Raw genomic sequence first — 14,780 nt, forward strand, 5'->3', positions numbered from 1 at the left:
GTAAGAGACGACAGTAATAACAAGACTTTTAATGCATTTCACTATATCTTAGAAACTTAATCTTTTCAAATTCATAAGTGATCTTGTTCAGACTTCGTCATTAACAGTTACATAAACTTAACGGAGATCACGTTGCTCAGACGCACGGGCTAAGCGAAGAAGAAAAAAGTGCAAGTTGTAGAACGGTTCTCTTTCCGTTCATGACAATTAGAGAAAGATATCTCTATTCCATTATGAGGAAGTTTAAAAGCAAAAACGACCTCGATTATATACGACCTACATAAGTATAACTAGTTCTGCTAGTTCGAACTAAAGCTTCGGGTCCTTTCCCGCTTCTTTCGTAAGAGGCGCACGAATTTGAGCGGGTCATAGAATTCTCATTTTTTTGCAAACGCCGTTTAGCTCTCTAAATAAAGCACGTGGCATTTAACAGGAAATAATTCGGGAAATCATTAGGCATATTTTATAATGATAATAATTATTAAAACGTATTCCACAGATTAACAGAGGGAACGGAAGTTTAATGATTAGGTACTCGATTTGAAAAACGAAATAGCAGATTATCTAGTACCTCAGAAAGTAAATTATTTTTTTTTTTATCTCGTTATCAATATTCTAAAGAGCTACTTCAGGAATCGTTGCATTCTTTTTGAAAAATTTCTTCTCCAGAGTTTAATTCAATAAACCAAATTCTCAACAAATAATCAATCAAAAGTTAAAATAAATATCATCTGCTGAAAAGTTTAACTATACACAACAGAAACTGAATGTTGAAACTTAATGGTTGAGTAATCTGGAGACGAAGTCGAATATTCCTGTCGTACCTAAGTTTCCTCGTCTTTCAAAATTCATTAAACTGCGTATTTCTGTAAAGCACAGGCCCATCGCGATCAAGCGGTGAAATCGCAGAACACTGTTATAGTTTGACAGAATTTTAATCCTGGACTATTTGCATGGGAGTTTTCGCGGTTTACCTCATGGGTAGCATGAATACGAGGTATTTTCCTCTTAAAAAAGTCTTTCAAGAAGGGTATCCCTCCTCTTAGGCAGATAATTTTCGTGTGTTTTGCTATAATTCAATTTAATCCAAAACTGTATAGCGTAATGCCATTCAGGGAAAAGAAAATGTTAAAGATTTATTTAAAGTTATCAATTATCTTAAAATGAAACCTTAAATTACGTCTCTTAATTATTCATAATTCACAAAAATATGATGGAAATCTATATGGAAATCACTACTTGATTGGAAAATTTGTGCGATCAGGAATAGGGAGAACTCATGAAAACTGTGGTAAAAATATGTCGCATTTTATTTCCAGTGGCGAATTATACAAAACGCAATTCATGTCATAAGCAAAAATTACGAAAAGTAAAAAAATAAACAAAACAAAATAATGTTAATAGAAGACGTATTTTTAACATGACAATAAAAATATTAAAGCTAAAATCTTATTTTTAAAACCAAATTCTTTGTAAAAGAATTTAGTCTTTTCTATGTGAAAATGTGCTTTTTCAGAATCTAACTTAAGTTACCAAATTTTAAACCTTTTCTTTCTACAAATTACGTGAAAATCTCTTTTTCTATAGTAATACTATGTGGATCAGTTTCAAATGTTACATATTTTCTATCATGGATAATGAACAAAAGAAAAAAAAAATTAAAGTAGCTTTGTCGCAATAGCCTATTATCAGGTGAGTAGGACAAAGGTAGCCAACTGGAGGCGTATAGACTGAAAGCTGCTTGTGTAATTGTGTAAGTCTTTTTCTGCAGGCAAAACGTAAGAAGTGTTAACTAGTGATTGCATTACTGATACACCGGTATACCGAATACCGGTTTTTCGTGCTATTTTGCAATTTCGTGAAACGGGTATTTGCTAAAGAAAAATACCGGTATTTTCTCTGTTAGCAATAAATAATAAATATTTTTTATTAAAGGGTTTAATTTAACTTTTTGGGCATGTACTGTTATTTGAAATACGTTAATAATGCTATGCTAGCTTTCGAAAATAGACTCCTGCATTCGCTGGAGATAAGACAGTACCGCCTAGAAACCCTTTAGTCAGAACTGCTTAGTTTAACGATGATCGTAGTGAAATTGTGCGTAGTGTTTTAAATCCAAACATTTAGATCTTAAACATTTAGATATTTTCTTAAATTGGCAAGTTCCTTTTCCAAAAATAGGTACAAATTTTGTATTTTACATTATTATTCAAAATATTTAGATTTGTAACGTTTATGGTTTCACTTTTATTTATCCATAACGAATAATAATGACGTCGAAGACCACAAAATATCTACCGATAATACTTCGGCTTTGTCGCTGTATTATCGGCAACAAAGCCGAAGATTGGAGAAAATACAAGCGAAATTTGAGTATTTTGCACTTCTGTTGAACTGATAAAATGATTAATTGCAAAAGATTTCCAAATTATACCAAAATCTATTAGTACAATAAGGGGAACTGTTAAAACTATAGTAACAGTGTTCGCAATTTTCCGACTTAGGACTTGGCAAATATTTAAAGGAAATATACTATGGCTTATTATTAACAGTACCACCGACAAGCGTAGATGCGGAAACAGAATCTTAAACTGCAGGTAATCTGTGCACAAAAATGCGTTCCAGGATTAATGACAATTCAATAGATGCATTGTGTTTTTTACGATCACATTTGAAAAATAAATTAGTTACTTTTTCTATTAATAGATATTATACAATAGAATACACAACACGATTTTTATGTGATATTTACTCTTCTTAATGATAATAATAGTTTTAATGGTTTGCTTCTTTATTGTATTGTAATAGTGTAATGGCTTATTTTTTATATTATATTTTTGATTTCTAATGTTTTAAATTACTATTTTACTGTTCTTATTAACCATATTTGGTAATAATACTTGTTCCTTTATTTATATTTTTGCGTAACAAAACTATTTATATCTTTAGAGTTCATACATTTTTTGTGTAAAACTACGAATAATAAATATAGAAAGAAACAAGTGTATTATTGTACCTTCTCTGAAAAATTCCTAATACTGATATTAATACCGATATTCCGGTAGAACATTTTAAAAAGTACTGAATACCGGTAATGTATTTTTGGTCTGGTATTGCAGTTACTAGTGTTAACGGTATGTATTAATACATAATAATAATTATTATTATTGAAAGTGGACTTCCTCCTACAAGTGAAAATTTCCACTTTTTTCTCTAATAATATATATGTAATGTATGCGTAGATTTCTGTTAGCCTGTTGTTAAAAAGACCTTTTTAGAGGTTTAAAGAGGCTGATTTATTACTTTTCACGAGTGTCTGAAATATTATCATTAACTTATGTTAAATTTTAAGCCTTAACTATTAATAATAATATTAAGATAAATATGAAAATATTTTGCACAGATATCGAATATTTGAATGTACCAAAACAATATTGGAATTACATCACATCGGACTGTAGTGTCGATACTGCTTTATCAGCAAAACTGCTGTTAAAGAGACAATTCGAAATAAATATAACTATTATTTTGAAATAGCCATTAGTATTGTTGTAGAACACTTTCTAAATTTCGTTAGGCGAGGGCGGAAGAAGATGAAGAAGACCACGAATTCACGGACTCATCTTAAAATGTCCCGACTAGCGGCTAACTTCTGCACCTGTAAAGAAATTAGCCACCAGTGGAGCATTTCATAGGTTGCTGTGAACTTAGTAGTAGTATTAACTATAATATATAATAAAACTAGTTTACTGAAATTCAAACTATCAGTAGCTAAACTGCCTAGAATTATCTCAATCGAAACATTATATCTGCGATTTGCGGCAATTAACAATAATTACTGACGTTCAAAGAATAAAAATATATTTAATGCTGATGACTAATAACATCAAACTTTAATCACGTTTCCATAGATGTTAAGGTTACTTATTAGTCATGTTTAACATTTTGAGAATATTTTCTTTAATTCGACAGGTGCGCCTCAAGCAGATCACATTCCCAGAAGTCCTGCGGGAGGCTGTCCGGAGGAAGGTGTGTTCGGATGGCCACATGAGACAGCTTGTGACCAGTACTACAAATGCGAAAATGGAACGTTTTCGCATGAACAGTGTCCCAATGGACTGGTATTCGATGACAAGAGCCCTGTGTACGACTTCTGTACATTCTACTGGAAAGTAGATTGCGGTGAAAAGACTGTAGGTTTGTTCAGTTTAATTCCTTTTTTGGGAATTTGAAAGATAACTTTGCAAAACTAGTTTTGACTTCCATTAAATGTTATTGCAGTATTCACTGAAATACTTTTATTGTAGTTAGTAGCTGCAACAGATTCTGCGAGCATTATAATATTTTTATGCGTGCGCCGTTAAACAGCACTGTATACAGTGGAATAATTTTCATCTCAACCCGCTTTCGAGAAAAAAAAGGCCAAGTTAGTGTTTGAGATTTCACTAAGGATCTTTTCATCAGATGGACAAGATATTTTTCTTTTTACTTTAATGTTTTAATGTGGTTCTAAAAGAAGAAATCCAGTTGAATAAATTTCGAGTTTAGTAGTCAAAGAATATATATATATATATGTAAGATAAAAATATATAAATCAAAATTATAATTTAAACTAACGGTGACCCTTTATTTCTCCTTCTCTGTTTCACAAATCGTTATAACTTCTCTCGATTGCGTCATTTCTAGATCATTCCATTAAGTCAATATTCATCCAATTTAAACTCTGCAGCAACAAAACACTAAGAGGTAAAATAGGAATTAGAATAAATAAAAAACAGATTTTAAATTACTGAAACAATTTAAAAATTATTATGTATGATAAAAAATATGTAAATCAAACTTATAATTTAAACTAACGGTAACCCTTTATCTCTCCCTCTCTGTTTTACAAATTCTTCAATCGATTGCGTCATTTCTGGATCATTCCATTTTTCATGGTCTGCGCAGCCCTTATGACGTAATAATTGGGAACCGAAACTTTTAACTCAAACCAAAACCTTTCTCTTCGTGTGCTTACATATCGGATAACTACGCACTTCAGCTTCGCTCTCTACCCTGCTGGGATGTAATTTCGCTATCTTGCCTGCTATCGCAATAATATCAAAAATGTGAATAGGCACGACTAGAGTGCTAAGTGATTGTGGCCACAAAAGTCAGTTGCAAATAAAAATGGAATTAAAACTGCCTCGACTGTCAAGTTTTTTAGATGTTAGGAACTCAACATATTAGCTTATTACACAATCAGAACGCTTCTTCTTCAATATAGCAGCTACGTGCTTCGTTATCAGTATTTTTTGCGTTTGTACGTCTCGGTGTTCCTACATCAGTACTTCTAAATTTTGCGTTTATTGTAATTAGTCGACAGGATAATTTCCTGCAGCCCGAGACCTCCACGGAAAATTTATTCAGCTCTACAAATCATCGTTTTGCGATAAATTCAAAGCCAATGTGAAAGAAGTGACTCATCAAATTTGTTTTTTCAGTGTTTAAAAAATAACCTATCATCCTTCTGCTGTGGTGTTTTGCAAGTGCTTCAAAAAATAATCACACGTAGTATTTACAGAATAAAAGTAATCTCCCATTAAATCCAGAAGTTCAAATGTCTAGTGAAAAGGAATATTGAATTTGCTTCGGCCATCTGTACATTTAGAGGGAAAAAATGTGCTTTAAATCATCATTGAAACTTACCGTTTAGGAGAATTTCATCTAAAAGAATAATGATTTGCCGTTTGAATTGAATAAAGATATGGAGCTATAAAGTTAAATTCTTCTGTGTCGTCATTTCGCTACATCCCACTCTGCCAAACAACGCTCAGACTGTGAGGCCAAGCTTCCTCATTCCTGTGCCTGTCTACCAATTATTACATATATATATATATATATGAGAAAGTAAAATTTTAATATAGCAGTTTATTCATTGAAAATAAATATATGGCATAAAACATAGAATCAAAAGGAATTTTCTCGATTCCATTTCCATTTCTCGGTATGAGGAAATTGTTAAAAAGTACTAGAAAGCCCATGATTTTTATTTTACTAAAGTTTATAAGGTACTTCTCCCGCCTTCTTATCGTGCCTTCGTGGTATAATGGTCATCATTCTCGGCGCTAATTTGAAAGGTCCGAGGTTCAAGTCCCGGCGAGAGCATTGCTCACTTTTCATGTCTCCATCTCCGAATTAACCTAGTGTTTCTACAGTGGCGCCCGAACTAAAAAAAGGTGGTAGATAATGATTCTCCATCACCAGGATTTGGTGGTTGGTTCCCTAGTTCCTGGTTGCCCTTTAAAAGGGGGACTATATAAGGTATTTCGCCCGCCTTCTTAGCATGCCTTCGTGGTGTAATAGTCAGTACACTTAGCGCGCATTCGAGCGGTCTGAAGTTCGAGTCTCCGCGAGGACACTGCTCATTTTTCATGTCTACTATTTCAAAATACCTAAGTGTCTCCACAAGTGTGTGTTAAATTTTTTATAAAATTATGGCATTCATACGCAGCTTCTTGCCAGCCATAATATTCTCCTATAAAGTTGAACTGTCAAAAAATATCCCATGCATAGTAAAGTTTTTTGTATTAGACTTTAAGTGTTATCACTGACTTGCATAATAAGTTAGTATATAGATGTAGCAGAACCTACGACAATGACCTTAAAAATGAACTCGCTTCATTCTATATATGTTACATTTTCAAAGAAAAGAATGTGAAGTGAAACTTGTGCGTGCTCTATATCCAATGAAAAGAATATGAATGGGAATTAATTTTTCTGATATATTTTAAGACTAGACGAGAAACTCCCCTGAAATGAAAAACCCTTCCCGCCTATGTTTTGGGAAGAAAGACGTCACGAAAACGTCACGTGACTTGGTTGACTTGGTTACAACATCGCAGAGACCATGAACCCACTTGGGCTATGTTGTAAAACCCGAGAGAAATCTAAATATGTATAATAGCAGTTGAACGTGAGGTTAAACATAACTGCATTCTATATTTCGCTAGTATTTTTAATAGCTTTACTGCCATAAATCACTGCCAATAATCACTCCCAATCTTTTCAGAACCTCCAATCAGCAGTCCTGGATGCCCTTACCAATGGGGTATTTTCCCCTCCGACAGTTGCACCCAATATATTCGATGTGCATGGGGAGAACCTAATATAACTGATTGTGAAGAAGGCCTTGCTTACCAAGACGATTCGCATTCTTGCATATGGCCCGATGAAGTACCAGGATGCGATAGTGAAGGTGAGTGCAGTTGTGTTATACATGCATATAACTTTATAAAATTTTAATTATTTTGTGCTTATTTTATTTGAAATTAAAAACTTTTCTTTTCATATTTATCATGCTTAGTTACATTTTTATGCATTCTTCATGCGTGGGTTTTAATAAGCAACACATCTATAGGAGAATTTATTATTGCATCTATAGGAGATTATTGCATCTATTTAAAATTGCATCTATAGGAGATTATTGCATCTATTTAAAATTGCATCTCTAGTAGAAATCAGAGTAATTTTTTGACTGTGAACATTTAGTGATATAAATGGGTATTTCAATAATTAAACCAAATTAACAGATGTATTCGAACCCCTAAATGTAAACAATAAAGTGGAAACTAGTATTACAATAAATACAGAACTTATTACATTACGTTTAGGACTGATAATTTATCACAGCTATAAGGGCACAATGCTTTTTAAAATATTGTCCAGTGTTGCCGAACTGAAATCTGATAAAATAGTTCCCATAATTCTAATTCCAGCGTAGATTTGGTTTTGAAATTAGAGCGTAACTTTTTGCATTCTTTAGATTCATACAAAGACAGTCAGTCTTCCATAGCTAAAACGTAGAAAAACTACGTGCTTTAAAGCAAGTACAATTGATGTTAAATGAGTGTCCAAAAATATCCTCACATGTCCAAAAATATTGTTTCTGAAAAAATCGAATAAATTTGTTTGGGTTAATGCATTACACCACAGCATACGAATGCAAGTAGACAACTCAAGTGTGAATGCACACAGAAGAAAGTTACACTGTTGTACGTTCAACAATGAAACAATATATGACTATGAATTCAAAGTACAAAGATTTCAGGAAAGGGCATTTCACTGTGCAACAATCTTTAAAGAAATGCATGGGATTTAAATCGGGTGATTTGGCTGCTCAATTTATTGGTTAATGTCTTGGGTTAAAAGAAATTCATCAATAGCTTTTCTTGGTGTGCATACATAAGGTGTGCATACATACGGTCACTCATTAAAAAAATCAGATGCACATGTACCTCTACAAAGCTTTACACAAAGTTTCAAGGCTTCGTCTCGATATCGCTTGGCAGATACAAATTCAGTGTTAAACCGCGCAGGGGATTACGTCCTTCGATCTCTTCTTCCCGATCCATCATATATGTACTACAATAACTGTCAGATTCCATATTTATGGAAAAATTTCCTTTTCTTTGCTTTGTCCAGATTTATACATATTTGTAATCAAATGTTTATCTGAATGTCGACTCGTTAGTGAAAAGACCACAACAATAATATCAAATCACAGGATAACAATATTATTGTTATCAATTCATGTGGGTCCTGTTTTGTTATTTCAATTCCCTCCTTAACTACGACATCTACCTTGGAGGTAGGAATTTATTAATTTGACGTCTGCGAAGAGGGAAAAGTCCACCCCTTCCAACAGAGACGAGAGGTTTCTATCTCCTTTCTGAGGTCGTCATGAAATTCTCATCCGCGCAAAAAATTATAACAGACCTTCAAGCTTGGTAAAACTAAGGCAGAGAAGTCTCCTATGTCCCCAAGTTCCTTGAAGAAAGAAGGGGCATTGCAGGACTCAGTCCCACGGTTTATGGGGTGACTGCTTTATAAAATGAATATAAGCAGCTTCTTTTTGGTGACAAACAAAGAAGCTTTGTACTCACTATATGTATTTAAATTTATTAATCACAATTTTAAAGATGCACTCTTGTGTACTTGGACATTCAACTTTGCTATTTGCTAACTAGCTGAACTGTGATGCATGAATTATCACTTAAGAAAGTAGTTAATTGCAAAAATAAATAGAAAATAATTAAAATAATATTTGCGACTACAGAGTTTTGCTTAAATGCAACTTAAACTTTACAGCTTTAATGTATGAACAGTAATATATAAACATAATGACTACGATATCTATTTCCAAAAATATCTTTTAGTTCCTTCTTTTGCAGAATTATAGTTATTCTCTGTTATACCCCTGATTAAAGCTGATTTGTTTAGTTGTTAACTAACAATTGTATTCAGCAAGGCGAGTATTCCGACGTGTCTTTTAAAACAATAATCACTCAATAATTCGGCACAGATTAGCATTTGACAGATGAACTGTAGGCGCTATCTTCCTTTTGTAATCGATTTATTTTGATACTTAATTTGCATATTTCTGGAGTGAAGAATGTGAGAGCAAGTAAGAAGGCCAAATGCAGTTTAAAACATTAACTGGTTAATTAAGTTCAAAATAAAATATTTCTATTCCAAGAATTACAAATATTTACAATTTGAAATACAAGAAAATCCTGGCTCATTATCTGCAGTTTTAAGTTGAATTTTTTAAGTCAACTGTTTGTAAATAGTGTAAATTATTCACAATTTTCGGAGAATTTAATTACACTGTTCTATATTGTTGCAGTAAGTATTACACATGTTAAAAGATATCCCTTAAAATACCATTTGCTTCAGTGTTAATTAATTGTTAAACTGCACTTAATTATATATATATATATATATATTAATTCTTGCCTTGTTATGAAACCATGATTAATATTAAATAAATAACACTAAAATTTTAGTTTATTTTATAAATAAATCTTTAATTGTTGTATCGCTTTATTTTTAAATTTACAATGAAAAAACATTTTTAGCAAAACTGTACTGCGAGGTAGTAGGTATTCATTGGTTCTAATATTCATTGGTATTCAGAATTGTAGGAAAAATTATAGAAGAATATTTTTTAAAAATTTTTATTACATTTTTCTTTTCAGTTAACTGTTATTGATTTTTATTTGAATGCTCCACTTATTTACTATTCTGTTAGACATTAATTTACCAATCAATTTTACAGCAATTGTCGGGTTCAGGTGCCCTGATAAGATCACCGGCCTTTCTTCCAAATTTTATCCATTCCCAAGGTATCCTCATCCTAATGACTGCCAAAAACTCTTTGTCTGCGTGAACGACAAACCTCGTTTGCTCAACTGCGGTTACGGTTCAGCTTTCAACTTAGAATCCTACACCTGTGATGCGATAGAAAATGTTCCAGACTGGTAAGTTTTACTTTCTATAGCTTTAACTATTGGATAAAAATAAAACAATAAATGTAAATTCAATTTCAACCCAGTAGAACGGCAGATATGTTCCAATTGTTTTGCGCAGTGTACTTCTTTGTAACATTTTTTTTTTTAAAGAGCATTTCTTCGTTCCAATTAGGAGAGTTTAAGAACATTTCTTCGTTTTCAATTTAGATGATTGTTTCTAGATTGGAATTTTATTTAAGGGAATAGAAAGAAATTTGCAGATACCAATCTAGAGAGTAAGGGAGGTGATCAAAAAATGGCTACATATTATTGCCATCATACACTACTTGACGATAGTTACATTTCGACTTCAGTTTGGAATAAAAAGGAGTTCCTGATCAAGACTTTTTTGACCTCCGGCACAAGACAAACTAAAAATCGGTCTCTAAATTCTTTATAAAAATTTAAATCATTTCTAAACTCACGAATATTTTCGATGTTATCCGGTCGAGATTTTAAGAATAAGTACTTCTCCCTCCTATCTATTGCGACATGTTTCATACGAATGTAAAAAAATGAAACTATATTGACACATGATTTGTACAGGCTTTTCTCTTCGTTTCAAATGTCTTTTGTAATTTAACTCACTCGGAACTTTACATTTATTTGCTGTTTAGTCTTTAATTAGTAACTCCCGATTTCCGAATGAATCGAACAAAGCTTTAAATTTAAATGACTAAGCAGCGTACCTGTGTGTAATCCAACGTTCAACCCTTGTTTTCATTCCCCAGTGATCTTTTTTTATGTTTTCATATTGATGTTAACATATCGAACGTACGGGAAGGACTAAACTTTGTTGACTATTCAATGATCTCTCTCAGATTGTTTTTGATTTGATCTCATTTTCGAAAGCGTTACTCGTAAACGTAAATATTGATCGTCTGCCACACCATATTTTTCTCTTCTCCGTTCTTTTTCCTTCGCCAGTTTTTCTGTTCATCTTTTTGAATCCTATTGATGTCACTGCTAACGTTGGAAATAGTAGCTAAAGCAACAATAAGTAATAATTAAAGTAAACAGTAACTAAAATAGACAACTCATGCCTTAAAGTTCATTCATCTCATAATATCTTAAAACTAACATAAAAACAGCTTGCAAAATGCAAATCAATAATTTATTTGGCTATCGTCTTGAAAAATTTAATTTCCCGCAGTAGAATTACTACTTCGTATATTATTTTTTATTAACTTATTTAGAGTTTTACAGTTTTTACTACTTAAGTTTAAACTTACATTTTAATTAACTTTTTTATTGTGTTTACTACTTTTTCCACGTACATAATTCATTTAAACATTACGCAGACGCAGACGATCTTAAAATCATTACTGTATATATTTATCACGATGTATTAATGTATTGATATGTATTTATTTACAAAATCCTATGGACTGTATTATTGGAACCTTAAATTTCACAATTTTAAATATATAAATATAACATCTTACCTGTTTTCCAAAATAAAAGTTTTAAAACTTAGGATTCCGTTTCAAATGGCTTCATAAACCGTTGCCATCCTCAACTTCAATATGAAGAATAATTTAATTAAACATTTTGATATTATTCAGTACTTTCAAATACTAAGTTAGTATTTTTGTGTGTTAACAAATTGTATAAATTTTGTGAATAAACATGCCAGAAAAGCAAAAACAATTAACCAAAAATTTGGAACCTATTTTACAACTCCAAACAGTAAAACTTTTTACAAATGAAGATTTAAGGATATATTCATCAATGCACATCAGCGATATGAACAGTATAGCAATCTAAATAGTATAAAAAAAGCATGGCAACACTAAGCACTCTGTAAACGTGAACACTGATCACCTGACTGCGTCCACAGTACACACACTTTTTCTCTTCCCCTTTTATAGAACACACAGGCTGTATAAAATTAAGCAAAAAATTTCCTTCAAACCTTTTTCCATCAACAGATTTTAAAAGACGTAAACTGAAATGTGTTGATAACAATTACTACTAGTCCAATTTTGGCAACATCTGGAGGAACGAAGAGAAATGCAGCCCTACTCTCTAAGATGTCCAACTAAATTACAAAGCCTAGAATTTTCGCTACTTTGAATGATCCTTTGTACATCTATGTATAAGATATATGCATTTGGTTATTAGATATTCATTATTTTTATTTTTTCTTTTCCAGTAAAGTGCGTTATTAATCAAAAAACAGGAAACTGATGATGCTTAAAATTAAGCTAGAATTGGACGATGAAGATTTGTACTATTGTTCAAATAGTGTGTTGTAATGTTAAGTAAATTTATTTTTATGTTTTATGTTGGTTCTTAATAATAAAATTATTTTTTATAAAGAATTTCTTATTTATTTTTAGACTAACTGTAGTGTAACTTTTAAGGAAAGTATTTTCAGACATGCCATTCTACAATTCTTAAATATCTGCCCCAATTAATAATTAATTAGTAAATTTTCCTAGAACGTAGTTTTTAAAAATATTATAATACCGCTTTTCTCCTAATAATATTATTGATTAAAATAATAAAATTTATGAACACAAACTGTTTCAAGCAGTATTTTTGATTATTCTTAAAAAGGGAAGTTTACCACAATTATGGAACCAAATGTAATCGCAATATTTTAGAAATTGCGATTACATTTAGAAGCTAACGAAAACCATAATATACGTTAATTTAGAAGCTAACGAAAACCATTATGAACCAAGGCATTTCAGCTTTCGGATACAAATATTTGTTTTTTCATTCATACTGATGAAAAATATATAACATTTAAAAGAAAAGGCACATATAACTTTCTTTATTGTTATTTGATACACATGGAACTTTTGGTAAAAAAAATTATTGAGCTTCAAAATTAGCCTTTTATGTCCCTTTTGTGAAAATGTTTCATATCATTGTTTAAAAAAGGACAATTCAAAGTAAAATAGATAAAAGTAGCTGCAAATTTTTCGAATCGTAACCATTTACTATATTTATATTTCATCTAAAAAAGGAATATTACTTTTAACTCTAAGTTTCGGAATGCAGTCAAATAAAGCGTGTACGCTCATAAACGTTATTAATTGAACTTCGAAAATTTTAATAATGGTTAGATTCTCAATTATCTAATATTAATAAATAAAAATAATAAACCTTAATGAATTAAATGAAAAATATTAGTATTTCAACTTACGTCCCATTCTTATTACATAAACTGGTATTCCAAATTAAGAGGGCAAGCTGAAATTACATATCTCATAAAGTACCCCAAATAACATGAAATTTGATACAAAGATATTTCTTACCATGAGAATAATAAAATAAATAATAAAGCAATAAAATGTAAAAAATAAACAGTAATAAATAAAAATGTAATATACGTTATACAAATATTGTAAAAATAAGAATATAAAACTGTGATATTAAAATTTGGAAAGAAATGTGAACACATCTCCCAGAGAAGAGGACACTAAAAGATAGTACATAAATCTCGGAGTAACATAATTAAATCTCTCAATGAGTTCTTTTAGCATTTAGTAAGTTTCTAAGAAGTTTTTATGGTATTTGACTTGCAGGGGATCTCAAGAAGGTAAGAAAATTCATGAGAGGTCTCCTTACAGCTAGTCTGTCTGGCAGTTACGAGGTGTGAGATGACATGCTGTGACATTATAGAAGCAACAGCTTCTCCAATAATCTTTGGGCTTAAAGTTACAAATAATATTTTAGAGATCTGCACTGTATATATCATTAAAACTACTCAATTTCAGGTTATTATCGGCCAACGCATCTACAGTTCTTCTGACATCATTTTTAACTAATGACTCGGAAGATTATAAAATACAACTGAGAAACTAAAAGAGGACTAATTAATTCAGTTTACAAAATGTACCAGCAAAGTCGCCCGTAGATATTTTTTCACTTGAGGCAAAGAAGCAGACGCGCTCTTCAATATACAATGAAATAATTACATATGTAATTACATATGTAATTTATATTCTCCCAAAAAGATCGTTGCACATTGATCCAAATTTATTTTTCATATTCGTATTCATTTGTGAGCCCCACATGGAAGCCCCGTGCAATGCTACTCTTTCTGCAATTACAGAATACCAAAACTTTTGCATTTACGAGGATACTCCCACTGAGCTGCTGTTATTTTGAGCACTGGATTTAATAATTTATGCTGTCTTTGCTTAGGAAATATGCTGATGCCAGGTGAGTCTGCTTCTTGATGTGCTTCCAAGCTGAAAGTTAACAATCATAATTTCTTTTTCTGAAATGAATATCCAACGTTTCGTTTGGGGCCGCTTTTCAGGTATTCACCCGAAGCAACTACCTACTTGCCTCACCCTTCTTCCGGCTCTGTACGCCAGACAGAGCAAAAATACAGAGCTGGCCGAAACTCTTCACTAAAGAGAAATGCTGAACACTTTCTGCTAGTATCATCCATGAACCGGCAGGTTCCTTTCAAAGGGCGCCTGGACT

General features: G+C 31.8%; 1 protein-coding gene across 1 annotated transcript in view; it reads left to right on the forward strand.

Moving 5' to 3' along the window:
• Positions 1-12,655, forward strand: part of LOC118189196 (protein obstructor-E-like) — a 52,847-nt gene extending 40,192 nt beyond the window's left edge. The window contains exons 3-6 of the mRNA XM_035359753.2: positions 3,973-4,197; positions 7,052-7,237; positions 10,100-10,301; positions 12,487-12,655. Of these exons, the coding sequence (XP_035215644.1) occupies positions 3,973-4,197; positions 7,052-7,237; positions 10,100-10,301; positions 12,487-12,502 (629 nt within the window). The 3' untranslated portion in view covers positions 12,503-12,655. The remainder of the gene's footprint in view (positions 1-3,972; positions 4,198-7,051; positions 7,238-10,099; positions 10,302-12,486) is intronic.
• Positions 12,656-14,780: the final 2,125 nt, after the last annotated feature.

The sequence above is a fragment of the Stegodyphus dumicola genome, chromosome 10, assembly GCF_044657685.1.
Source record: "Stegodyphus dumicola isolate Sdum_Otavi_A_Nest chromosome 10, ASM4465768v1".
In the NCBI taxonomy this organism is placed as follows: Eukaryota; Metazoa; Arthropoda; class Arachnida; order Araneae; family Eresidae; genus Stegodyphus; species Stegodyphus dumicola.